Raw genomic sequence first — 27266 nt, 5'->3', positions numbered from 1 at the left:
CCCTGCAGTCCTCCCAGAGGGAGAGAATGGCTGGGAAGGTACTTGCAGAGAAGGATCCCAGAAAATTAAAGGCAAAAGCCCCTTAAAGCTCACTCAGTCCAGTTGCCTCAGTTGACAAAGAAGTCAGGCTGAAGCCCAAAGAGGGGAAGGGGGCTTAGTTCTCACTGAGTCAAAACCAGAGCGAAGAGAACCCAGGCCATCACACCCGCACTCCTAGCCTACCCCAGGGACCCTGGGCTCCTCATTCTGAGCAGCCGACTGGAATCATGGCAAGGATGGTAGTAGTGGGAATGTGGGTACTATTGCTTGAAGCCACATAGTGCCGTGGTTGCTGGGGGCTTCCAGGTGGGGCTTCAGGATCTTAGCCCCCTTTATGTTCATCTTCCCAGTGGGAAGTGCCATAATGAGGTGGTGCTGGCACCCATGTTTGAGAGGCTCTCCACGGAGTCTGTTCAGGACCAGCTGCCCTACTCCGTCACACACATCTCCATGCCGGCCACCACTGAGGGCAGACGGGGCTTCTCGGTGTCCGTGGAAAGTGCCTGTTCCAACTACGCCACCACTGTGCAAGTAAAAGAGTGAGTATTTTGAGAACCCCTAGAGCAGGAGTTGTTACACAGAGTCCATAGATGGGCCTCAAGGGGTGCAGACTCCCTTCACCCACATCTCATGTCTTTCTCCTGGAGCTCACTATGCTGTAACCCCACCTGGGCCTTGGCACATGCTCTTCCCTCTGCCTAGGTTGCTTCCCACCAGACACTTAATGCCAGAACTGCTCACCTTTCACGTGTCAAATTTCAGATCATGTTTATTCTTTGAAATTATCTGGCTTGGTTATGTGTATTAGTTTATCATCTTTCCTCCTGACGAGTTCCTTCTGGAACTTAGTCTTGTTCAGTACTGCATGCCCGGGGCCGAGAACGGTGCCTGGCATATGGTACGTGTTCATTGATTATTGTTTTGTTGGTTGAGTAAATGAATGCAGGAAGAAAGAGAAAGAAGTTAAGACTTCATCCTAGGTCCAGGCCAGAGACCAGATGGGCAAAGAGTCTGTGTTTGTCTAATACCATTAATGAGGCACCTGTGGCTGCCAACCCCGTAAATAGTGACTGTGTGCTGAGCACGAGGTGCTTGCAGTATAGGTGAGAGGTACGAGGGTTGGGGAAGTCAGCAGGAGGTGAGACCTGCACTAAAATCTCATTAGATGAAGAGGGGACGGCATTGTGTTCAGTGCAGAGGTGGGAGTCTGTGGTTGTGTCTGCGGTAGATTGGGAGGTTAGGAGTAGCCAGAAAGGGGGCTATTAAGTCATGTAGGGATTATGAAGACTCAGCAGGTCTTTTGAGGGATAAGCAACAAGGTGATGCAACCAGGTTAGCGTTCTAGAAGGATTGCTGGCGTGGGCATTGGATGGGAGAGGAACAAGCCTGGTAGTGTAGAGACCATTTAGGGGGCTGTTGAAAGATCAGGGGAGAGGTGTTGGTAACTATGATGATGAAGTGAAGGCAGGATTTTCAAAGCCAGTGGGGTTTGGGGGGCAGTGAGAGAACTCCAGATAGGGAAGATGCCATCCACGTCTCTGGCTTAGGCCACTGGGTGAGTGGGGGTGCCCTTCACTGAGACAGGGCACCCTGTAGAGGACGTTGTGTTTCCCCTGTGAGTGGTCTGGGTCTTGGGGGCCCGGTAGGAGCCTGGGGCGTGATAAGCCTTCCTGCACAAGCGAAATTGGTCAGGACATTTTTAGGATGTCTTCGTCCTGCCTCAACTCTTGTCTGGCCCAGGGTCAACCGGATGCACATCAGTCCCAACAACCGCAACGCCATCCACCCCGGGGATCGGATTCTGGAGATCAATGGAACCCCCGTCCGCACACTCCGAGTGGAAGAGGTACGATGTGTGTCCAGTCGTGTGGAGGTGGGACATGGAACAGACCCTCTGGGACATCAGGCTATGGCCTTTGCCTTTCTCCACCCCCAGTCTATCTCTTTGTCTTGCCACTGAGCCTCTGACCACTGGTGACCTCCTGCGTCAGACTGGCATATTGCCAGGACAGCAGGGATGGCTTGACAGATGGGATATCTGACAGGATGCCAGGGAGAGGGCACTGTGGGGCTGCTGGCAGCTGGAGGCCACCATTAGCCAAGTCGAACACTGGCCATACTGTGCTTGGATTATCTGGGCTGACTGTGGGTGGCCTGGGTTCGGACAGCCTGTGGGAGCCAGCCTTACACTGCTCTTGGCTACAGGTAGAAGATGCGATTAACCAGACGAGCCAGACACTCCAGCTCTTGATTGAACATGATCCTGTCTCCCAGCGCCTGGACCAGCTGCGGCTGGATGCACGACTTTCTCCCCACATGCAGAATGCCGAACACTCCCATACCCTCAGCACCCTGGACACCAAGGAGAATCTGGAAGGGACCCTAAGGAGACGCTCCCTGAGGTGCTTCCTCCTATCCTGATTCCCTGCTGACCCGTGCCTATCCCTCAGATGAAGTTGAGCTGGCTTTGGGAGGCCAGCAGAGTTAGGAAGGAAACCCGCCGGCCAGGGACGGGCCATGAGGATTGTGCTGACCCAGCTTCCCCCATAGGAATCACAGTTCATAGCCAGGGCCTGTGCGTGATCTGACCCAGCTATCTGCCAGGTTTCCTTAGAAACCGAAGAATCAGCCCCTGTCCACTGAACTCCTGAGCTGGACAGGGGGCAGCAATGCTGGCCCCTAAAGGACCAGCAAAGGGAAGCACGGGGCTCAGAGGCTGGAGTGGGGGCACAGAAATGATTAATAAGTATAAATAAGAACACTGAAAGCTATAAAGCAAGAGATAAACGCAAGCTGTTTGAGATTTGAAGGACCAACAGTCAAAACCTCAGAGTTATCCAGGTCCAACAGGAGGGAGCAGTCGCCCTGGATACAGGTGCCAAGTAAGGAGACTGAAAGAACAGGAGTCTGGAACAGTGGCTCTCTAGACAGAACACCCATACCATGCCTTTGAAACTGAGCTCCCTCCCTTCACAAATCACATCATCTCTCTGAGCTTCTGTTTCTTGCATCTATGAGGTGGGGTTATAAGACAAAGGAGGCTGTCTTACCAATTATGTAAGGATTCAGTGTGGAAAGGGCTGCAAAGTAGCACAGTGCCAGCAAACGGTCCGCACTAAGTGAGGTGTTAGTATCACCAGGAGTCGGTTCTCTTTCCGCCGTCCTGATCAAGCAGACTGAATCACTCAGGGCCCTTGCCTGGCATCTGTTGGAAACAGGGCCTTCCCCACAGGTTGCTGGGCGTGAACTTCTGGCTGCCGTCTTGGCCTCGGCACAAGTGAGCTGGTAGAGGTAGGGCACCTGAGCACAGAGAAGGCCTGAAAATGTTGGGGGGTGGCCAGAGAGCTGCTTAGATACCTAGAGGGCCATCATGCAGGAGAGAAGGCAGCTCACCTTGTGTGCTTCTGTGGGCACGGTTGGGAGGCAAAGCAAAAGAGCAAGGGCTAAGAAGCCTGTGGGCGGTCCTTTCTGGGTAGCCCAAGTGAAGTAGGATGTGCCGGAGAGTTTTCGGGGTTGCAGTTCACCTGCAGTGCTATGGACTTCAGCCTTCTTGTCCCTTCTTCAGGAAGTCAGTAACAGTTATCAACCATTACTATTACTGGCTGCTTTTAAAAAATGTAAATACACTGGCTTTATTGCTGTAAAAATCATACATGCTTATTACTTTAAAATTCAGGAAATGTAAACAGGTAGAAAGATGAGCAAAATAGCCAGAATCCCATTTGGTCATTTTTGGGATGGTGGTAGGCTACTCATTCTAGCCCTTGACTCAAGCAGATGAAAAGTGGTGGATTACCGTCTTAGAGTGTTGTCATATATCGAGCACTGTAAGCTAGTAGAGTCTAGTCAGTCATTCCAGGCGAGTGCTCAAGGTTCCTGCTTTGATACTTAAATAAACTACCGATGTTTGCAGCCCCAAAATGGCACATCTGTCTGACATAAGAGGTCCCTCCCCTCATCATAGCACTGAACTACAGACATTGGGATGGGAGGGTAGTATGGTGGCCTTGAGGTTTCTATCATCAGGGTTTTACTGGCAGGTCTTTGAGGACTACCCTAGCCCTGCCCTCATCTTTCCTCATCTTCAGGCGCAGTAACAGCATCTCCAAGTCCCCTGGCCCCAGCTCCCCCAAGGAGCCCCTGCTCTTTAGCCGCGACATCAGCCGCTCAGAATCCCTCCGCTGTTCCAGCAGCAACTCACAGCAGATCTTCCGGCCATGTGACCTGATCCACGGGGAGGTCCTGGGGAAGGGCTTCTTTGGGCAGGCCATCAAGGTGAGCGCAGGCAGAAGCTGCTCTGCTTCTCTGCCCCCACCCCCTCTCTCACCTTCTTTTGGGGAGTTCTCATCACATGATCTCACTCCACACCCTGCGGGACACCAAGCCCCCTTCCTGGCTGCAGGCGATGGTGTGAGGGCTACACTCCTGCCCTCCCAAGCCACCTAAGGGCAGCATTGCTGTCGCACTGAGCTTGGTGGACCTGGAGACCCAGGTTGGGATGAGCTGTGCCCATGGCCCTGCCACCTCCAGTCAGCGGGTGTTCTTAGGTGCCCTGAGGCCTCAGTGCTGGGCATATTGCAGGGAGCACACTGGGGAATGGCTCCTGCCTCCCTGATGAACAGTCTTGGGGACTAACCTCTCTCTCTTTCTCTCCTCCTCCTCCTCTGCTGAGAGCTGGGAGGGGGGGTCAGGTAAGCCGTGTGTCTCAGCTTTCAGGGCATTGGGGCTGGAGAGCTCACCCTGACCCACCCAGCTCCCTGGTGCATGTCTGTGGCACTGACCCTCCTGTCCCAAGACTTCTCTTCACCCAAGGGACTCACTCCTGCGTCAGATGACCAGAGCCCCTGCTTGGCTTGGCCGTGTCCCCTCCTGCCTCCTATACTTCCCTTTTCTGCATTCTCGCCTCCCCTCTGTGCATGCCCAGCTCTCCAAGGAAGAGGGTATGCTCCTCTCTGAGGCCCCTCTTGCCTCATGCTATGTCTTCTACACATGAACTCTGTCAGTCTGATCTGGCTCAGTGTGTCTTCCAGGGGATGGGATAGCCAGTTGCGTTATTTTCACACATTTCCCCAGAACCCTGCACCAGTAATAGTTGCCCTCCTTTGTAACTAGGTAACACACAAAGCCACTGGTAAAGTGATGGTCATGAAGGAGTTAATTCGGTGTGATGAGGAAACACAGAAGACTTTTCTGACTGAGGTAAGAAGATGGGGTGGTAGGAGTTAGGAGTTTGGTGTCACTGTTGAAAGAGGGAAGATCTTACTAAATAACAGTTTCAGGAGGAAACTTATTTTAGAATTGCTTTCTTAAAAGCTGAGCGGAAAAGAGCTCTAGAGGAATGCATAATTATCTGTTCAATGAACATTTACTAAAGACAGCATGATCTGGGTGCAAGGGATACAGTAACAAATGGGATGTGGTTCAGAGGAGCTTACTGGTGGGGGTGATGGACATGAAAGCTGACCAGTTTAGGACAACTAGGCGTTAAACTCACCACCGGAACACCCTGCTAAGGAAGCCTGGAGTGGGGCCTCCCACAGAACTGCCACCCCTGAAGCATTTACACGGTTTTTACCACCCCTCCCAAGTTGTTCCTTCGGTTGGTACTCCTGCGGTCTGGGTATTGCCCTCCCGACCTTTGTTTCACTCTTGGACCCTCCCATTCCAGTTCCCCCCAGTAAAATTCCTAGAAAGGCAGGATCCCAAAGGGTGAGGCCTGTGAGGCATCCCTATCCAAGTGAAGGTGTTCTACCCCATCACCTAAGACTGGAGGTAGGAGATGCAGATAACCCTTGTCAGACTAACTCCGTGGAGGGAGGGGGTGAGGAAGACGTCGTGGGAAGTAACCGTCTGCCCTCCTTGGCCTCTCCCACCCCCAGGTGAAAGTGATGCGCAGCCTGGACCACCCCAATGTGCTCAAGTTCATTGGTGTGCTGTACAAGGACAAGAAGCTGAACCTGCTGACAGAATACATTGAGGGGGGCACACTGAAGGACTTTCTGCGCAGTGTGGTGAGCATACCACCCTCACTGCTTGGCCTACAAAGGGTCATGCTGAGCAGGACTGGGCACAGGCGGGGAGGGTTCACTGGGAGACCGTGTTGACCCGTGGGGCCTGGATCCCAAATAGGACAGGGCCTCACAGCCTCTGATGGCATTCCCCCATCCCATAGGACCCATTTCCCTGGCAGCAGAAGGTCAGATTTGCCAAAGGCATCGCCTCTGGAATGGTGAGTTCTACCAGCATCTGCCAGCGGTGGGAGTGGTGGCAAGGTGGGGATGGGGAGTCAGGATAGGTGCAGGGATTGCAGGCAGGCACCGGAAGGCAGAGACCCCAGCCTGGGCAGCTTGTGTGGGCTGGGTCAGTCAGCAGCTATTTATTGAGCTTCTCTCTGTGCTTGTAAAATTGCCCCCAGTTGCCTTTTCTTAGCTCACAACCGACTCTCAACAAGTTCTAAATCTCCAAGGGCAAACAGGGCATGGGTAAGGCAAACTAGTAGTGTCCAGCTGCTGCGGGAATTTGGAGCAAGTAGAGAACCTCACTGCCTATGAAATCAGAGAAGAGGGGAAGTGTGTTCTAGTTAAGCCTGAAGGATGGGTCAGAATTAGATAAAAGTTCCTCTTGGCAGAGAGGCCCCAAGGTTGAGGTGATGATATCAGCAAAGACCTGGGAGGAGAGAGGAGGAAATAGTCTGTTTCACCTGGGAAAGAATGAGACTAATTATAGTAGTAATACCAGTGACAGTTGCTGAGTGCTTTCTGTATGCCAGGCACTGAGCTGAGGGACTAACATGTATTATGTGTTCCTCATGACAACCCCAGTTTCCAGATGAGAAGCTGATGCTAGAAAGAGACAGAGCAGGGAGCTTAGGCTAGTCAGTCTGACCCCCAAGCCTGAGATTTTAATCACTGCTCTTCATGTGGGGTCCATGAAGACTGTGTTAGTCTGGAGGTACATTAAGATCCCTGTGTTTCAGACTAAGGAGTCTGGATTGTATTTAGGAATCCAAAAAGACAGGTGTAAAAGGTATTTAAGCAAGAAGGTTTTGTGAGCAGAGCTCAGTTTTTTTTGTAGATGAGTTCGGTGCTGTCAGTAGGTGGGGGTCGAGTTAGGAGAACTGAAGGCAGGGAGACCAGGGGTGGGGCTAGTGAAACATTTCCGAATTAAGGTATGGCTGTGGAGATGGGAGGCAGGGTGTAGAGAGACTGGTTGGCAGCAAGGGAGCAGAGGTGGGGGAGGAGGAGTTGTGGTGGCTTGAGGTACCTAGAAGAATGGTGGTTTCATTTACCAGATGTTTTCAGGGGCAGCGATGTTGGGGAAACAGGTTTGGGAAGAGCTAGTGTTGGCTGAGGCTGATGTGGGGTTAGTGGGGGTCGCATGTGTAGGGAAGGTGGCTTTGAGGAGACTGGAAGGAAAATGCGGGCACACACGAGTTTCAGGAGCAGGTAGCATGGGAGAGGTGCAGGCAGCCTTTGGAGAAAGGACAGGCAGGCAGGTCACAAGAGCTACGGCATTCAGGAAGAGCTCCCCGGATGTGTGAGCAGAGCCAGGAACCTTGGGAAGGGAAGCAGTATTGTAAGGGACTGGAGGGGGCATTGCATAGGTAGCTCCTTCCACATTTGCTGGGGAAGGGAAGAGAAAGAAAAGGAAGGGCTGCAGAGAGACAAGAGCCAGAGGTGGAGGCTGGGTGGGGCAGGGGGGAGGGCGGGGAGCAGAATAGTAAAAAGAGACTTGCATGAAAACATTGGGATAGGAAGAAGTTAAAATGTAGGCAGGGAAGAGCAGAAGAGCAAGGAGGGTGCTAAGTCTTAGGGAGGGAGACTGTCAGGAATACAGAACCCGCTGGCTAGGAGGAGGTCAGGCAGGAAGGATCCAGGGTGGCTGAAGCCAGAGATTGGGGTGAGGATGGCTGAGGGGTGGCTAGGAGTAGTGCATCAAGGGAGCCCACTTCAGGTGGCCTGGATCTACGTAAAATGGGTAGAAGGGCTGGGGGCATGCAAGAGCCGGGGCCCATAGAGTTGGGGACTTTAGGAGGGAGCAGTGAGGATCTAGAGCAGCTGCTGGGTTGGGGCCAGTGGACAAAGGACGGTCAGAAGGTGGTAGCAGGGAGAGAGGAAGCTCAGGCAGCCTTCGGCTTTCTGTTGGTGTTGGGACAAAGGCATGACAGCCAGCAGGAGGCCCTCACCCCAGGGTCCAGGTTGGGTTCTGAAGCTGAGTAGGGATGGCCTGGGAGAAGAGCAGCTGCCAGTTGCAGAGTCTGCATCTGCTTAAATTACTGGCCATTGGCCTCAGCTTGTACTTCTGTTCCAGGCCTATTTGCACTCCATGTGCATCATCCACCGGGATCTGAACTCACACAACTGCCTTATCAAGCTGGTATGTCCACCACCTCGCTGTTGTCTCGCTGGGCCAGCCCTCTTGCCTTGTCACAAAGGAGACTGTCCCCTTGTACTTTAGACCTGAGTTGTCACCTAGGGCTCCTGTCTTGCCCTTCCTGCTGCACCCGATGCCCTCCTCTCTCTTCTGGGGGCTCTCAAACGAATGCAGACACGGTACACCTCCTCCCAGTAGCAGCCTTTGAAATCCTTTGGTCAGAGGGAGCTCCAGAAGTTCCTTAACTGTATACAGAGCCCTGTTGTTTTTCCTGGTTTCACCCCATGGTAGTTCTGTAATGCAGCTCACTACAGACCCTGTTCTACAAGTGTGGCACCTTGAAGCCTCACTCTGAGGCCATAGAACTAGTAAATGTACACAGTGGCCAGTTTGGGGCCAGCATTTTTCCCACCACCCATCAGCTCTGGTTTGTTAGCATGCCATTTCTTCTGTTAACTTGCAATCTAGCTCCTTGGGTGTCCACTAATCGGCCCTGGCTCCTCCCTTTGGGTCCATACTAAATAATCTTAACCCTTTTCCACATGACTGCCCTGTAGCTATTTGAAGAGCTTATCTCCCTCCAGGTCCCCCCACTGACTACCTCCATCGTATCTTTTCCTGTCTTATCCTGTTCTAGCCATGCCTTAAATCTTTTGGGGAACAAGGCAGAATGGGGTAGAAAAGAAAAGAAATCCCTTTTTTCTTCTCCTGAGTTCCACTCTCCAGGTCCAAAGCCTTACCCCTGCAGGCTCTAGGGGCTCTGCTGTGAACACCCCCAGGTCTGGGGAATCTGCTGAGCAGATCCCAGACTGTTAGAAAACAAATAGCCAAGACTTGTCTGCCAGAAAGAGCTTTAGCTGTGACTCCCCTTTGCTATGTACCTTTTCTCCCCTTCTCAATGACTTCTCTTGGGAATGTCCTCACCAAGTCCTGACCTGGCCCTTGTCCTACCAGGACAAGACTGTGGTGGTGGCAGACTTTGGGCTGTCACGGCTCATAGTTGAGGAGAGGAAAAAGCCTCCAGTGGAGAAGGCTACCACCAAGAAACGCACCTTGCGTAAGAATGACCGCAAGAAGCGCTATACAGTGGTGGGAAACCCCTACTGGATGGCCCCTGAGATGCTGAACGGTGAGTCCTGACACTGGACAATGGAGGGGACATGCCCCCAGAGGGGAGTTTGGGGGCCACATCTGCAGCAGAGTCCTGGGTGTTCCAGAGGGGGCCTGTGAAGTGTAAGACCAGGTACCCACAGCTGACAGCTAGATGATTTTTATCCCTTGCCAGACTGGACCTCATAAATTCCTTCCTCCCTGAGCTCCTGGGCCTAGGGTGAGATCTGACTGTGCCTTTTGTGCCCCAAGGGTAGCTGAGAACTCAGGCTGTTTATTGCCAGAGATTTAGCCTTTTCTTTCTCCCTGCTGAGAACTGAAGTATGGTGCCCCCTCGTGGATAATGCTCAAACCAACCACATATACTGTCTGGGATTCTTGAAATGAACAGCATTGTGAGGCCTCAGAAATGGCCTGATTCAACCCTTTTTTGGAGTCTGAGGCCCAGAGAAGTTCAGTGGTTTGCTCAGGAACATACAACTAGCTAATGAGAGAGTCCAGGTGAACCCTGATCAAGTTATCTTTCACTGTCCCATGCAGTTTCATTTTGGGCAGTGTGTTTATAAGATCTCTCTACGGCAGGCCACCCAGGGCTAAGGAAAGATCATGTTCAGAGGGTGCCTGTCCTGGGCAGCCTTTACGGCATCCCTGCGGAGCCTGTTCTAGCTCTGTTCTTGGCTGTGGCCTGGTTTGGCCCCAGACTCAGTACAGAGCACATAAGAGACCAAACCTAACAGTCTGCTCTCCCGTGTTCCCCTAGGAAAGAGCTACGATGAGACGGTGGATGTCTTCTCTTTTGGGATCGTTCTCTGTGAGGTGAGCTCCAGCCAGTACAGAGGCCAGGCCTTAGGCAGCGAGCCTGGTAGTTCTGTCCTGCCTCAGAGCCAGGACTGCTCCTCCTAGTGATGATAAAATCATCACGAGTGGTGTAGGGTTGTGCAGTCTATCCCACATCTGTTGACACGTTTGAGTCTCATTGGTCCCGTGAGAGGGATCGGGCAGGGATTTTTTCAGGTGAGGAAACTGAGGCTCAGAAAGGGGTAGCGACTTGCTCTTGGTCCGGATGCAACCTTTCCCTCTATCCCCCTTCCCCAGGCCCTAGTAGTGCTGTAACCCTCAGCCCCACAAGTGGAAGTAGCCACTGTAACAAGTGCCAGCGTGCTGAGCACTGTGGGGTGGATAGAGTGAGTCTTGGAAAGGTCTCTGCTGTTAGGAGCTTCGCTCAGTGTGTCTGGAAGCACTCAGTCAAACACATACGTTCAAAGCCTTCTGTAATTCCTACAAAATGGTGAGTGGTAGAGGAAAGACAAGGGACAGTTGGAAGAATGAAGGACGGTTTTTTAAAAATTGTTTTCTTTAACAGAAGTCAGTTGAGCATTTACTGTGTGCAGAGCACTAGGCTGGCACCAAAAGATTTCAGACATGAATCAGACTCAGGACCTCCCTTCACAGAGCCTGAACTGTGACAGGGGACATAGACAGGAGGGGACACGGCAGGGCAGGGTGGGATGTGTGGAGCTGCCTCTCCAGATTTGGAACATCTTGCTTTTGCTGCAGTGAAGCCTCTTCTAAACCCTCCAGTAACCAGATTCTCAGTTGAGAGACAAGTCTGGATCAGTGAGATTTGGGCATGGAGGACAGCTCTCTAACCTTGGTTTTTACCTCCCTCTTCTGCCCATCCTTCCTGTCCATACACCAGTATCCCACTCTCCTGTGACTACACCCACCACAGTCCATTCCTGACCAGCCATCTTCTCATCTGCAGATCATCGGGCAGGTATATGCAGATCCTGACTGCCTGCCCCGAACACTGGACTTTGGCCTCAACGTGAAGCTTTTCTGGGAGAAGTTTGTCCCCACAGACTGCCCCCCAGCCTTCTTCCCCCTGGCTGCCATCTGCTGCAAACTGGAGCCCGAGAGCAGGTTGATATCAAGCCCCTTTCCCCCAGCTTACACAGGCCTAGGACACTTGCCCCAGCCTTCCGCCATCTCCAAGCCTTCCCCAGGTACAGAGTTGGCAAAAGCCTTGAGCTCAAGGATGCGGCTGTCAACCACTGAAGCCATCCTAACAACTCTGACATGCCTGGTGGGGTGTTGGGGGGGACAGAGGCATAGCCATGAGTGACCCGAATATAACACAGACACAGGCATGAAAACAAATTGTAACAGAAGAAATTTCACCGAAACCTATGCCATTCTAACAAAATAAGTGTTTTTCATGTTCACCTACCTATGTCCAAACACTTATAGTTATAACCTCAAATAAAGAAGTTTTATCTTTTGCCCTTCATTCTCCCTGTTACTACCCAGTCCTATTTATCATTTTTGTTGACTGTGAAATTCAATTAAGAGACTGCCCAAACATATTATAATATACATGATGTAGTTACTCAGGTTTTTTCAGTTTCTTCTTATAAAAGGTATTACTACAGTCAGCATCTTTATGCATTTAGCTAATTATCTCCTTGAAAGAAAAAATTTTTGAATGACCTTTATTCATTTCAGATTATGGTTTTCATTATTGTCAGTGTTACCCCTTCTTAGTCATTTTAAATGTCTGTGTTTAATTCACTCAGAAAATACTGACTTGAGTGCCTTGTGCTCGACACTGTCCTGAGCACTTGGCTGAGGAAAGCAAAGCTGCCTGCCCTCCTGGAACTCACATTCTCACAAGGAGAGTTGATAAACAATAGATAGAATACCCTTCATTGAATATTAGGAAGTGACAAATGGTATGGAAAAAAAAGCAGAGCTGAAGAGAGAGGATGTGTACGGTGCAAGTTGTAATTTTAAGTATGGTGGTGAGAGTGGGCCTTGCTGAGAATGTGACAAGATGGTTAAACAAAAACATGGAGGAGGTGGAGGAGTAAGCCTGAGCTGGCTTAGGGTTCCAGGGCAGCTAAGCTGTTTCCACGGCACTGGGAGCCTGCTGTTTGTTTTCCCCTTGGGAAGAGCTGCTGAGTCTATGAAATGTCCCTTCCTGAGCAGATCCATTGATGTGGAAACAGTTTGAGGACTGGAAAGAATCTTTAAAAAGGCACTTAGTCCAATTCCACCTTTGATGACTGCATTTTCTCCAAGACATGAGACGAGCTTTTTCCCCCTGGAGTTTCTTTTTTTTAAGCTACCCCCTCGAGCAAGGCCAGCCTTGTCACAGTGCTATCTATCATCTTCACAGCAACCCTACTCAGTAGCTCTAACATTAGGTAACATCCCCATTTCCTGCAGAGGCACGAGGTTAAGGGATTTACCCAAGGTCGCACAACTAGGAAGTGGTTGAGCTACAGGCCTGGGTGCCTTACACAGCACCCCATGGCCCTCCCCTTGTCTCACCTGCCTCCAATTCACTCCCATTTTTTTTTTTTTCCTAGACCAGCATTCTCAAAACTGGAGGACTCCTTTGAGGCTCTCTCCCTGTACCTGGGGGAGCTGGGCATCCCGCTGCCTGCAGAGCTGGAAGAGCTGGACCACACTGTGAGCATGCAGTACGGCCTGACCCGGGACTCACCCCCCTAGCCCTGGCCCAGCCCCCTGCAGGGGGGCGTTCTGCATCCACCGTTGCCCCCTCTGCGCCCCATCCCTGCTGTGGGCAGGGCCGTCCGGGCTTCCTGTGGATTGGCAGCTTGTTCATAAACACGATAAGCCATCCCTACTACCTCCCCAGGAGGCGAGCGGGCACAGCACCAGGGAAACACATCAAGGTTTGGGGGCCTGGTTACTGTCTGTAGATCCAACACTCGCCTGAAAGCTGTGAAGAAAGAAAGAAAAAAAGAAAAAAAAAAAAAGCCTGGCCCATGGGCCGGGAGGAATCTGTTACTCATGACCACTTGGAACCTCTCTGGCATTGGGATTCCAGGAGGCTCTTGCTTATATTAAATCAGCATGACCTGGACCTGCTGGGCAGGATTCCAGGGTGAACCTGCCTGTGGGCTCTGAAGTCACTAGTCCAGCTGGGTACAAGAGGACTTCAAGTGGGAGTGTGGATGAGAGAAAGACCGGTGGCCAGGTGGCTATCCAAGGATGTGAAATGACAGTGGTGCTACCCGCCCCCCCCCCCCCCCCCGCTCTGTGTCCCACCCTCTGGGACAGGGGTTGAGGGAGCAGGTTTTGAAGAGTCCCTCAGTTTGTGGTGGAACTGGCCAGGAGTCAGGAAGGACTAGTGTGCTCATCTCCCAGGCCTAGGGGCCACATCAGTGTGCGGGGGAGCTTCCACCTCATGTTCTCAAACTGTACTGCTAGAGGCTCACTGAGAGCTCCTGGGCCTCGCTACCTGCAACAAGCACTCACCCACAAATGCGACAAGAGGCTGAGGCCTGGAAAGAAAGGGGCCCTGCCCTCTAGAAAGCCCATATCCTGGCTGCTGTCATTCATACCCTGGTGGACACCTCAGTCAGAAGCCCAAGTCATTTAGCTTAGTGCTAGATGGGTTCTGGAGGATTGTGTGGCTTGCCAGGCCCAGCTTATGAACCAGGGGAGTGGGAATCTCAACAGTCTCTTGGTCCTTTCCTGTGGCAGCCAGTGCTCACCCTTCAGCATGCCTGGTCCAGGCAGCAGCTTGGGCAGGAAGAAGTGGTGTCAGTGCTGGAGCTGGGATGCTGGGGGAGACTGCATCCTGAGCTGGGCTTTCTGGCTTCTACCTCCCTTGTTGGTTGGCCCAGCTCACTAGCTCCTGGTAGCTCCTAGCTGCAGCTTCCCGACACAGCTATGGACACTGAAAAGCCCTGGAGGCACCCTCCACATTGGCTCCCAGAACTTCAGGGACCCTTCAACACAACAAAATTTGTCTCCTATGTGTCTGTGAGCTTGCACCGTATTTAACAAATTGGGAATGGGTTTGGGATATTACTGCAATGTGTGGTGGTTGTGTTTTTTGGGAGGGTGGGGGGAGACAGTGGGGGGCGGGGAGTGATCCAGGAGAGTGGTTGATGTTAATACTATTTTGTTGCTATATCTGTTTGGTGATATGTGAAATACTGTACATAGACCTGATAAACTGTGGGATTAGATGTCCTCTCTGGACAGAGTTCACCTGCTATATAGACCATACTTACATGTGGAGTGTGCAAGCTTGCTATAGGATTGAGCCCTAGCTCTGAGCAAACCTAAGTCAGAATCTTGTGGCTGGTTGTGCCTCAGCTGTCCCCAGCAAGCATGGGAGTGGTGGGCCCATGGTGGGCCGTTGAGCAGACCAAATAAATTAAGCAGTTAACATAAGTGGTGTTACTGAGAATGAAAAATTGACTTGGGGCCTGACTCAGCAGGAGGAGGATACACACTAGGGTGGGGGGGGGTCTTCTGGCCACTTCCAGGCCCCTGCTCCATAACTCCCCACAGGGGACTTCTCATGCCTGCCCCCCACCCAACTTTCATTCCCTCTTTATAGACACCAGTCTGCTCCAGGGAACAAGCACATCCCACCTGGGGCTACCAAGTCCTTGAAGCCAGTCTCACTCTGACCTTTGTGCCCAGTCCTTCCTTTGGGGCCATACACTTCCAGCCTCTGATGCACATACATTCCTGTAAGCCTGGATATCCTTCCTGCAGGCCTGGGTGCCACCTCCATAAAGGGAAGAAATGAATGCAAGTCACCTCCACCCCTTGTGCTTTCCTTCAGGTGCTTGAGAGAAGACCTAGCCTTGCTTCTGCACATGGGAGATGTGAATGGAGCATATTGGGCAAGATGATATCTGGCTAGTGGGATCCTGGGCACAGTATAACTCCATATACCTGAAGTTGATTTCTCCCAAACCTTGGGGAGTTCAATTTAAGGACAGACTCTGGTTCCTGGCAAAACTGATAATCTAGGGTCGCACTTGTTTATAGAACTATAGAGCAATGTTTAGGCATGGGGCAGAGATCACCTAGAGGCAGAGAACCTGTTGCTGAAATCTCATGCTGAAAGTCAACAACTTCCTATTGGTAGCTTCTGGAGCCCTAGGAGTCATCCACAGGGGCCTTCCTCTACCTAGAGCTGCTCCCTGCAGCCCATGGACCCAGCCCCACCTTTGGCTGCTGCACCACCACCACCCATCACTTCTGTCTCCAGCCCCTGCCAAGGGCTGCCTTGATGTTCATTTTAACTACCTCCACCTTGGGAAGAATACTGAGCGGGGAGATTTGCAGTGACCAAACCACCTGTGGGGAAGCCAGCATACCCATCTTTCCTACAGCTTCAACCTGAATGAGTTACCCACCACTCAGTTGTTGCCACCTCCCAGTTACAGGGCCAGAGTTAATGACGGAAAGCCAGCGCTTGCCACACAGGTGTGGACAAGGTAACCAAAAACTAACCAACTTGAGGAGTGTCCTGGCACCCCATAAATACTTGGCAATATGGAGTTGTTTTTTGTTTTGTTTTTTTAATTTATACAAGTCAAATGCAGAGCAACTTCCTGCACTTTAATATGCAGGTATCAGAATGAGGTATATAAAACATGTATACAGAGAAATGCTTTTATAGAAAAGTAGAAACCAGTAATATACTGTTCTTTTCTTCAGCATCACTAACACCAAGGGACCCATGAGGCCTAGGTCCCCTCAGCAAACCACTCCCAGGAATAGTCTGCTGAAGAGAATGGGCCCTACTGACCCCCCCCTTCTCCATATGGGGCAGTGGAAGGGCTTTGGGATGGAAGCTCTGGATAGGGAGCACTGCTAAGGCCTCCAAGTGTGCCATCAGGGCTTGGAGGCCCTGCTGAGCCACTGGCTCAGTGCAGCACAGTGCTGTGGAGAAATGTTACTCTCCTCCTGGCCATGCCAGTAGCTTGCTCTATGACCTTGGGCATCACTTTCCCTCTGTGGCCCCTGTGTTCAAAAGGCTGGAGGAACCCTAAGGTCCCTTCCAATGGTTCTGATTGTTCTACAAGTTAGGGGTTGTGACCCTAACCCTACTACACCACAGGAATGCACTGGCCTGGAGGCCACAGAGCGACCTGCAAACTTGAGCCCTGAAGCACTTTATTACCTTGCCTCTGAGCTTAGTTTCTGAGTTAACCTCTCAGAAGCAGCTCACAAGGCCCCACAGTGTAATTCCTGTAGGTTAGCTGGCTGTTGTCTTACTCCTGAAAAACGAAAAGAGGTCATCGTTTACCCTGAACAGAAACTGTCTAGGGTACCCCAGGTCTTGTGGCCTACAGCAGCCACGGATTCTTCTCTACCCTCTTCCCAAGTGGAATGTTCAGTGCGATTCTTCCCTTCCTTTCCTTTCGAAACAGGAAGAGTCCCTGGGCCCAGGCTTGGCCCATGGTTATCAAGGCACATCAACACCAGCAAGCCGGAGCACCCCCCAGGAGGCCCCAGCCTAGACCCCATTCTCAACCCACAGTTTTGACTTTTGTATGAATTCATTTCTGGTTCTCAGGGGTCAGTAGGGAGTTCCATCCCAACTATTTTAAAAACTAAATATATTTTTTTAAATACTGCCTCTTGACCCGCTTGACCTGAACTATGGATAACAGTATGCGCCACTCAAGCCCACAAAGAAAAAAAACAGAAGGGCGGAGACTGAGGCCATCTTAGATGATAAAGCACAGAGGAGCCTGGGGGAGCTCCTTGCCGGTCCCTGGTTCAGTTCTGGGGCACAGACAATGTTTGGAAGCCCTTGTCAGCAGCACTGCTTTGGGGGCTGCCGCTGTCTCCATCCACAGGCAAAATCCTGCTCTATGGGTTGGAGGAGGAGCATAGGTAGGACCCTACCCAGCCTCGCCCTCAGCACACCACCTGCTTCTGTTTTAGAATTCACCAAAAAAAAAAAAAGTCAAGGGAGGGTTTCAACCACAACAAAAAGTGTAGACCCTCCCAAGTGTAGGAGGGTAGGCTGTTCCGCACCAGTGTCTGCATGGGCTCCTGCCCATTATTGGTGGCTCAGGCCCCAGGAGTGCCTGCCTGACCCATGAGGGGGGCACTGCCCTCCTGAAGGTCCACTGGAGTCTGGTTGGTGTGGACCACAATAGTCTTCTCATCCACGATCTCACAGGTAGGGTTGGTGAAAGCAGATAAGGGTAGGGTTATTCGCTGCATCTCCCTCTCACATACTTGCTGGTCATGCTGCTCTTTCAGGTCCTTCCCCCTGGCAGGAAAAGAAGGAAGCATTCAGGCTGTGCCTTCTGCATGGCTTTGCTCATTAAATAGCATTGCTGCACCCAGGCAGGGGCACGGGCTAAGCATGGTCAGAGCGAATCAGTGGCTGATATATGAGATTTCCATTCTGCCAAAATGCCTTAACAAGAAGCTCCTACATCTCTGGTCTCTGCTTCCTCGTCTGTAAAACCGGTGTACAGCTGCATGAACCTCACACAGCTGCAACAGGCTCAGTGAAGACAGTGTAGAGGGGAGAGACTCTGAAAGCAAGATATGGTTTTGTTCTTTCAGCCAAGGGCTCCAAGAGACCCAGAGAACCATTTCAGTCCTAACCTCTAAAGTTGTGCAGAAAACTGACCAATTCTAAGACACCTGTCTTATTCTAAAGTCCTTGGAAGGTGTGAACACTAGCTGGAAACAAGGACTGTTCCCAGCCCATCCAGGGGGCAAAAGGGACTAAGGGCTGTTCAGGTCAATGGGAAACAATGAGCCAGTGACCATCAGATCCCTCCATGTTTGCACACCTTTGAATTCTCATGGCGCTCAGTGACCCAATCAGGACATGGTGTTGCCCCATTTTACTCAAATGGAGTGTTCAGTCCATGCTAAGAACTTTTGTACATTATCTCACTTCAATCTTGGCTGAACCCTAGGAATTCATTTTACAGATGAAGAAATAGCTCAGAGAAGTGAATGAATTCTCCAGTAACATAATGGGCTCAAACCCAAGTCTGTTGGACTCCAGCTGATACTCAGAAAAGTTCTGACCTGATCAGGGTCATCCCAAAGAAATGGTGGCACAGGGACTCAAACCCAGTCTTCTGGCTGCACATGTCGGGCCCCTTCCCACTGACCTGGACCACGACCGCTGCAGGCCAAAGGGTTTGGTGAGTGCCTAGCACATTGCACAGAACCAACACCCAGGACCCAAATCGGCATACTCTGAAGTCACAACTAGACACATGGGCTCAACTGTCAGAGGAAATCTTCCCAGAAGGAGCCCATCCCAAAAAGGACTTGAAACAGGCAGCTGATCGATGACTTGATGAAACAACACATGCCTACTTCAGACCTCAAGGAAATAGCTGAAATCAGATGGATTATACATCTGTCATATGAGGTACAATGACAAGTTTCCAGAGACTGAAGGATATTGAGAAAACAGCACGGCCTAGAGGGGGCGGAGTCTGCACAGGTACCTCAGAACTAGCTTTAAAGCAACCAGTTCTATTGCATTCTAGTACCAGCTCAGCCTTGGCTGAGTGACACCTGGCAAAACAGCCTTGCTGAGCCTTGGTTTCCTCATCTGTGAAATGGGGATAACATGTGCCTCAAAATAAGATAATGAATGTGAATGCATTTTGAAAACAGCGGAACTGCTATAAAACTCACAGAGGAGGTTATTATGATTTGCCCTGAATATGACTTGACTCACCAAGCAATGTTATCTTAATCTGGTTTCCCAAGGAAACTCTACTGACCAGCCAAGGCAATTATTGTTTATGTGACCTCAGCAGCTCCCATTCTTTCTGGACCTTAATTTTATCATTTGTAAAACAAGGACTTGGGCTTGATAACCTCCAGGGCCCCTGACATGCTGTGAGATTCCTCACATGAGATGTGCTCTGATTCCCTATTTTTCTTTTTTTTTTTCTTTTTTCTTTTTTTTTTGTAAAGATTTTATTATTTATTCGACAGAGATAGAGACAGCCAGCGAGAGAGGGAACACAAGCAGGGGGAGTGGGGGAGGAAGAGGCAGGCTCATAGCAGAGGAGCCTGACGTGGGGCTCGATCCCATAACGCCGGGATCACACCCTGAGCTGAAGGCAGACGCTTAACCGCTGTGCCACCCAGGCGCCCCTCTGATTCCCTATTTTTCATTGTAAGGTCACAGAAGGCAAATTTGTGAGCTCATCTCCCTGAGTCACCCTGGGTGACTGAGTTTCTGCATGTGCAAGCCTGAGGCGCCTGCCCCATCCTTATCATTAACCTCTGTACTGGATACCACCAACTCCTGCAGCAGAATAACTCCCAGAGCACCCCAAAAGGAAATGGAGAGACATGGGAAGATGGTTGTCTGGCCCAAGTATATCCCCACTCAGCCTAAGATTCACTTTGCCCTTGGGCACTGCTCATCAGTTACAGCTGTCACCACAGAAGGAAACACCTCCTCCCATAATAAAACAAAAAGCCAGATTCTTCAAGGTTGCCCATGTAAGGAAAAACTTGGAAGGTCTGGATTTAATTTTATTAAGGGAGCCCCAAGCCAGCAGAAAGCCAAAAGGTAATTAACAAAAGAGGTGGAGTATGCAAGTGTCCTTTGCCAAGGCCTGAATTTCAAAATCCAAGGGGCTGGAGGAAGAGGGAAAGTGAGAACTCACACATCCTGAGTATCTACCAAGGTGCCAGGAAATGACCTTCCCATTATCCAGGATGAAAAGAGCTACCTATGCACCTACTGGATGCCACACACTTTATATATCTACCACTTCACCAATTTTGCAAGATAATATTATCCACATTTTATAAAGAAACTGAGGCTTTGGAGTTGTCCTGCTTTCCTCAGCTACCTTTACCAAGCATCTGGCTGTGGCCAGCTGTTGATAATGGTCAAGCTGCATCATAAACAAGTCTTTAGGGGGAAAAAAATCAATTCACATTAATGGAGCAGAACAAGACTGGAAGAACAGCCAAGGGTAAAGAAGGAGGTGCTGGGATTCATCTGAATTATAGTCTCATCCATTTAGAAGCCTCAAAGCACACCCAACCCTACAGGCCTCCTGTTAATGGTGCCTAGGAGTGCTGGAGATGCAGAGGCTGTCCCCAGCTCCCAGATCTGAGTGGCCACCAAGCCTGCTGCATTGACCATCAAGCAGCTCAGCCCCTTCCTACTGCCTTTGGGTGGGTGGGGGGGGGGGTGGCCAGGCTGTTGTCTGGCAGCCAAGAAAGAACAAAAGGCTTATTCACTAACTCAGCTCCTCTCCTAAGGGGGTGGAGTAGTGTTGATTTACAGTTTTTCCCTTGCCTTTTTATCAGAAAATAAACGCTCCCTCCGGATAGCACAGACACTGCGCTTGGGGCAGGGACAGGGAGCTGCAGACTGGCTGGCTGAACCCAGTAGCCTAGACAACCATGACAAAGACCCGACAGGCTAAGCCCTCACCCACCCCCACCTGCGGCCCTTACTCCCCTGAGAGGAAGCCTGGTTCCTGCTTGCCCTTCCCAGCCAGGGGAAAGCTCCATCCCATTAGCCTCACGGTCCTTTACAGAGTTCAAGGGTTACAGTAATTTTATCCATGACTGCTCCAGAGCCATGATTGGGAGCTGGGCTGGCCAGAGTCAGCAGGTGTGAATGGAGCTGCTGCCTGCCTCTGACATGCTCTTTGGGGTGATGGAAACACCCCAGACTTCCTTCAGGCAACACAGGTTTCTTCCCATTATTCTTTCACTATTTTCCAGTTGGAAGTAGTGCTGTGCCATACTGCTGCTCAGGAAAAGTTCCTCAAGGCAGCTAAGGCTATGAACACAAACCCTATGCCCAGCTACACTGTCTAATTTCATCCTCACAACAAACCTATATGGTATCTATTAGGATCCCTGTTTCAGAGATGGGAAGGCAGATGCAGAGAGGTTAAACCATTTATTTAAGCAAATAGCAGAGCTGGGATTTGAACCCAGTACCATCTACAGCCACCAGCAAAGTAATAGCCTTTTTAGGAAACACGTGAAGAGAGGATCATCACATCTAACCTCCTGCCTTTACACTTTTCACAGATGAGCAAACTCTGAGGAAACCAGAGAAGGTAAATTACTTGTCCAGTGTTGCACCCAGAATTGGCAGCAGCTCCAAAACTACATCCTGGTTCTTTTGACTTCTAGACCCAGCTATTTTATTTTCAAAGTTTCCATTTTTCCTACTGTCCTTTGCAATTCAAAGCAAATTTGCATGATGCTGCTGAGCCTCGCTGGGCTTTTGGGAGATACAGATAATCCCTGGACACACCTTACTGGCTGTGTAGCTTAGACATGGCACTTAACTCTTCTAAGTCTCAGCAATTTACTGTAAAATGGTGTAAAAAGTGAACCTTGTAAGTGTGGTCATGAGGCTTGGGCCAGATCATCAGGGAAGAGCATTCAGTAAGGCCCTATTTATTTAAAAAGCATGCAATAAATGTTGGCTGCTATTATGATTATCTAACCTGATTGGTGTTCTACTGCTTATATTTAATACTTATGATAATCTTGGGTAGGTGGTTATGGGTATATGGAGGAGGATATATCCCCATACAATAGTCAGGAAACCAAAGTGCAGAGAAATGGCAGAACCTACACTCAAAAGCTCTTTCCAGGACACTCTGTTCTCTGACTTCGGAGAGAGATGGGAGCTGAGAGCTTGCCTCTAGCCCACATGCGGTTTCCTGTTATAATCTGTTCTCAGAGCACTTTTGCTGAGGAAAGGGGTGGTCCAGTGGTTAATGACAGGGAGTGTGGTGACTGGGTGCTTTGCCTTGAGTTTACAGGACAATAAATTCTAGGCCTATGACAGCCTAGAGAAGCAAATTTTGAAGAAAAAAAGGCCTGGATTCCTTATTGGGCATGAGAACTGAACTCAGAATTAGGAACATTTAGTCAGTTCAAGCACCTGGAGGCCTGGAAACTGTCACAAGATTGGAGAAGAGCCAATTGCTATCCAGTGGCTGAGGAAGGCGGAAATATTTCAAGGGCTCAACTCAGCTAACAGGTTTGGGTCTGATTATGAACTGTAGGCCAGGGCTACCACATCATTTCCTCTACCTTGCTGAAATGAACAAGCAGGTGTCCCTGGACCTGCCATGTTAACCATCCCACTGGGGGCAACAGCCTCGGAATGGAAATCAGGAGACTCTCTTAGGTCAATACTTGGCTCTCTCTGAACCTCTGCTTCCTGAATTATAGAAAATCAGAGAAGGAACAAGGGCTCAGAGAGTGCTAGTACAGGACTCATATTTTACAGAAAAGAAAAAACAGCTAGCATTTACTGACCACTTACTATGTGCTACACACTGAGCTAAGCTCTGCAGTAGGGAACAGAAGCAACTTGCCCAAAATCACACAGGTACTTAGTTTGTGGCAACATTTAAGACTTGGCTTCACCAAATGCTAGTGTGTGACCTCGAGCAAGGTACATATCCTCTCTTGTCTGTTTCCTAACATGTAAACAGGGGATGATAACAGCATTTACCTCACAAGGGTGATTATAACAACTGAGAGCATGCAAATTGCTTGAAGCAGGGTGTGGCATATGGTAAATGTTCACTTTTACTATTGTTCTTATTATTATTCTTAGCCAACACTTCCCCTTTTTCATGTGTAAAGTGAGGAGGCTGACTACACTGTCTCTAAGGACACCCTAGGTTTATTTAATGCTGAGTGACCCACCCGGGCTGTGAGCTCAGACATAGCCCTTGCCACCGGAAAATGCAGGCCGCCATGTCACTTTCCTTTCGGAAAGCCTTTTCAGACCATAGAAGAGAAATATCACAAGCACCCAGGGCTAGAAGTCAAATCCCCTGATGTTGCCCAGAATGGCAGATAATTTTCCCAGAACTAGCCAATGCAATAAAAATGAATGCAACTCTGGCATCATGCACCCATCGTGGGCTTTGCGAGCCTTTTCCATATGATATTTCAGGAGGCCTCTCAAAATGAGCATTTCTCCTCCTGTTGTCCCAGCCAGAGGTCAGGTCCCTGATTTTCCTAGGAACCTCTTCGGATTTCTCATATGTGGTGATGAGTAGCAAACAGGTTCTATGTCCTCCAACTCACTTTTCCCTCCTGTTCTGAAGGAGATCCCACTGCTTATGGCCCCAGGGAATTCAAGCCCCAACTGCAAAAGGAGTGGCTAGGAACCTTTTCTGGTAGGATTTTATTTTTATGTATAAGGGGGAGGCACGGAGGGAGAGAAAGAATCTTCAACAGGCTCCATGCCCAGTGCAGCAGAGCCCAATGTGGGGCTCAATCTCACAACCCTGAGATCATGATCAAGCTGAAATCAAGTTGGATGCTTAACCGACTGAGCCACCAGGTGCCCCTCTAGAATTTTATCACTCACAGAAAGAATTCAGTCTCTGGGACCCTGCAATGAGTGTGCAGCCTGATTTCTGCAGTGCCACTCACTTCCATACCAGGCATGTTGGATTAGACAGCAGAGAATCTGGTATCAAAAGAGCTGGGTTTGAATCTAGGTTCTGCCACTCCCAGGCACTATGACCTTGGACAAGTCACTTCACCTCTCTGATGAAAGCTTCCTCACCTGTAAAGTGGGAGACAAGAACTCCTACCTCACAAGGCTTTTGGGTGAGGAGTAAAGACCCTAAAGGAAAGGGTTTGTCCAAGGTCACCTGGTAAAGACGAGAACCAACTCTGTACATCTTAAGCTAATTTTCCTCTTTCAATACTTGACTTCCTTTTGGGGTATGTATGCCACAAAGAAGTCAGATTTGACTTTATGTACCTTCTTCCCCTCCTCTCAGCCCAGAAGAGAAGCTACTGACCTCTTGTAGGTATAGCCCAAGACGATGCCAGCTCCAATGGCGATGATGATCACCATCATGGTAATGCCCAGCACATAGCCTGCCAAGGACAGGACACAACGTCCCATTAGCCCCACCCCAGACGATCAGAAAATACTTCTTGATGACTTGCATAAGGACGGGTTGGGGCAATCATACCCAGAGTTCCCAGGTCCTTTTTCTCCTTGGAGTTCATCCGCACCCGCTGGCTGATCCCAATCACTGGCTGCACGGCTGCTGCCTCACTCCGGGCGGGCAGGGAGTTGGCAGGAGCAAACACCTGCACCTCATCTCCACTTGGCACTTCAGACGCCTCCTCAGTTTCCTCTGTGGAGGCTGGAGGGGACAGGGAAGTGGTCTCTGGAGGTGAAGTGTAAAATATGTCTCATTAGAGTAGCCTGAGTGAATTCCACAGCTGAAACTGGCCTGGAGTGTTGGGGGAGGTAAGGGGAAAGGAGTTCACCCTAGCATGCACATACACACTGAAATCAATCCTTGCCCCAGGGGCAAGACCAGGTCTGAGGGGGGCACACTACAATTGTGACAAGGCCAATGTGAGAGGAAGGACATAAGAAAGAGCCTCTCCTGCCTCCCATGTCTTTTTTCTGTCCAAATCCTTGCCAGCTTCCAAGGCCCGGCTCAGTTGCCCTCTTCTCCAAGGGGTCCTCCTCTGCGCTAGGAAACAATCCAAGAATCCACAGTTTGCCAATCCCTATGTTATATGCGTTACACATCCCATTTAATCTCTGAGAACGGTCTCACTGCCTCGGGAGCAACTAGCCTTCGCTCTGGAGTCCAAGAAACTTAGATTCAAATTTGAACCCTGCCATTGCCTTCAATATGTCGCTGAACTTCTCTGAGGCTGAGATCCCCCAAACAGCTTCCTTCCAGGGGCGCTGTGAGTAGAGTACCTAACACACAGACGCTCCGCAAACAACCACACTAGACGCTGAGGGACTCGCTAAGGGCGTGGGGCCGGAACTCAAGCCCCGTGAGCTCCGGGAGACTGCGCACCAGACCCAGAGCGCGCGGCCAAGAGGTGGGGCCTCGCCTCCCACGGTTGTTTACAAGGCGCTCGCGGAGGATGAGCTCACTCCGAGAGGCGGCAGCGGCCAATGGGCTTTGGGCCCTGAGGCCTGGAGACAGCCCTGGCCAATCGGACGGCGCGGGGCGGGGCGGGGCCGGCCGGCGACGCGCGGTCACACGTGCGCGGCGGGTGTAACCGCCGCTCCCAGGCCGCCCTGGGCGTGGGGGTTTTGGGGGTCCTCAGGTCTTCGGAGTCCGGTCGGGTACCTGGGCAGCGCAGGTCCTCGCAAGGCCGCTTTTCAGGATCGCCAGCCTCGTTGCTGACGTAGCACCAGGGCCCGCGTGGGTCCTGGTCCGGGTTCCGGCAGTAGCTATGGTTGCCGGCGTCTGAGAGGGGAGAGAGAAGGCGCCATTGGACGGGGCCAGGACCCAGGCCGCGGCCGTCGCCCGCCCCTCGCTCGCCGCCCGGGGCGTACACTTACCCGACTCGAGGGCAGACGCCAGGCCACTCTGCGCCTCCAGCCAGTTGAGGCAGCGCAGGCCCGGTGCTGGGAAGGGCTGGTCCGCCCGGTACAGGTGGCCGTTGTCCCAGAAGCAGCCTGTGAGGAAGAGGAGCCGCCCCCCCCACACACACACACACTGAGTGGCCGGCAGGGGAGCCGGGCCCACCCCGCCTGGGCGACCCTGGGCCCGGCTGGTCCTCCCTGACCTCACGTGGAAAACCCCTGCTGCCTTGAAAGGTTGTTGTGAGGCCGGAAAGAGAAGGAAGAGAAAGAACGCGTCTAAAGCCCTTCTCTGGTGCCCGGCCCTCAACGCTCAGAGAATGTTAGCTTTGCTTTTCTTTTTCTAAGCTGGAAAGCTCTGCACAAGTGCAAGGGGTTGTTACTCTGGAACTTGTGGCCACTTTGGAGGAGCGTGTCGGGGAATCTGGGTTCGAGTACCGTTTTGGAGATGTTGAAAGTTTTGGGTCGGTGGGCGACCAGACCTGAAATTCATCCCTGTGTTGTAATTTCATGTTACATAAACTGGGATATTCCTTTCACGGATATGGCCACACTTGCACTGGCAACACTCCCTCCCAAGAGGATTCTACAAAAGCCTTGATTCAGTCAGGCAAAAGAGAGCCTCAAACGGAGGGAACCTGCCTCATCGCTGTTTGGATGTAACTCCAAACTCCCATTCCTCTCAGGAGGAAAGCCTGGGGAAGGAGGGCCTGTGCCCTAACCGCACCATGCAAAGCCCCTGAAAAGAACAGCCCTTAGGGAGTAGGGGAGATGAACCCCAAATTCCAGCCACTCATGAGCCACAGGCAAGGAAAAGAACAGAGAAAGTGGCTACTTGCCTTTGTTCTTAATGGCAAATATGGAGCTGCAAGCCCCTGACAGGGAAAGGAGAAAGAAGAAGAAAGGGGAAAAAAAAAAAAAAAAAAGCAGCAGCAGCTTTCATGGGACAAGAGAAACCAGCTAAAAGCTTCATTTCCAATGATCTTCCTGTCTAGCCTGGCCACGCTTGGGAAATAGAGAGCTTTACCCTTTCTACTTCATTAAGTTGCTGCAGGAAGGAAAGATTGTAATCTCACCTCCAGATCCATCGGCTTCTGCTAGGAGCATGTTGCTGATGAGCAATGTTTGCACCCAGGCTAAGAGCATCCTCACCTCCTTCATCTTGCAGGTGATTGACCAACCAGTATCCAACCGGGGTCCCCTTGGTGTGGGCTCTGCCTCCCAGTCCCACCCTTGCAGTCAGACCTGCCCTTGTTATGCTCTTCTGGTAAACAGCCTCTCTTTAGAACTGGGAGCTTCCCAGCTAGCTTGCTGCAGCGAGGTGTTTTTTCAGCTGAAAGGCGCCCCCTGGGTCCTAAGCCTCCTATGCCATGCAAGATCACTAAGCCGAGAGAGGAGCTCCGCCCAGAGAAGAGAGAGGCAGGGAAGTTCAGGTTGTGCTTAGCAGGCGATCAGTTTGAGACCTACACTGACTGCATCCCCAGGGCTTTTCATCTCTTCTGTTTCACTTTGTGTGAGTACAGAAAGAGTAACTCTTGTCAAGAAGCATTATTGTGAAGAGGAAGGTTTGAAATTATAGTCACAA

At 50.9% G+C, this 27266-nt stretch overlaps 2 protein-coding genes across 6 annotated transcripts in view; one reads left to right on the top strand and one right to left on the bottom strand.

Moving 5' to 3' along the window:
• Nucleotides 1–16967, top strand: part of LIMK2 (LIM domain kinase 2) — a 56713-nt gene extending 39746 nt beyond the window's left edge. For both annotated transcript variants that reach the window (XM_011220152.2, XM_002915553.4), the window contains 12 exons: nucleotides 390–578; nucleotides 1780–1885; nucleotides 2245–2441; nucleotides 4128–4314; nucleotides 5152–5238; nucleotides 5919–6050; nucleotides 6212–6268; nucleotides 8350–8415; nucleotides 9367–9541; nucleotides 10283–10338; nucleotides 11288–11445; nucleotides 12894–16967. In XM_011220152.2, coding sequence (XP_011218454.1) covers nucleotides 390–578; nucleotides 1780–1885; nucleotides 2245–2441; nucleotides 4128–4314; nucleotides 5152–5238; nucleotides 5919–6050; nucleotides 6212–6268; nucleotides 8350–8415; nucleotides 9367–9541; nucleotides 10283–10338; nucleotides 11288–11445; nucleotides 12894–13038 — 1555 coding nt within the window. In that variant the 3' untranslated portion in view covers nucleotides 13039–16967. The remainder of the gene's footprint in view (nucleotides 1–389; nucleotides 579–1779; nucleotides 1886–2244; nucleotides 2442–4127; nucleotides 4315–5151; nucleotides 5239–5918; nucleotides 6051–6211; nucleotides 6269–8349; nucleotides 8416–9366; nucleotides 9542–10282; nucleotides 10339–11287; nucleotides 11446–12893) is intronic.
• PIK3IP1 (phosphoinositide-3-kinase interacting protein 1) overlaps nucleotides 1–27012 on the bottom strand; it is a 36930-nt gene extending 9918 nt beyond the window's left edge. The window contains exons 1-6 of one of the 4 annotated variants that reach the window (XM_019795644.2): nucleotides 26758–27010; nucleotides 25661–25777; nucleotides 25446–25565; nucleotides 24312–24488; nucleotides 24135–24213; nucleotides 15865–17590 (exon numbers count right to left, since the gene is read on the bottom strand). In XM_019795644.2, coding sequence (XP_019651203.1) covers nucleotides 17386–17590; nucleotides 24135–24213; nucleotides 24312–24488; nucleotides 25446–25565; nucleotides 25661–25777; nucleotides 26758–26842 — 783 coding nt within the window. In that variant the 5' untranslated portion in view covers nucleotides 26843–27010 and the 3' untranslated portion in view covers nucleotides 15865–17385. Of the gene's footprint in view, nucleotides 1–15864; nucleotides 17591–24134; nucleotides 24214–24311; nucleotides 24513–25445; nucleotides 25566–25660; nucleotides 25778–26757 lie in introns of those variants that run through there. The other 3 variants (XM_002915552.4, XM_034638586.1, XM_019795645.2) reach the window with 3 other exon arrangements.
• Nucleotides 27013–27266: the final 254 nt, after the last annotated feature.

This window comes from Ailuropoda melanoleuca, chromosome 12 (assembly GCF_002007445.2).
Source record: "Ailuropoda melanoleuca isolate Jingjing chromosome 12, ASM200744v2, whole genome shotgun sequence".
NCBI lineage: Eukaryota > Metazoa > Chordata > Mammalia > Carnivora > Ursidae > Ailuropoda > Ailuropoda melanoleuca.
The sequence above is the reverse complement of the archived record's forward strand: the minus strand, read 5'-3'. Positions and strand labels throughout refer to the sequence as shown.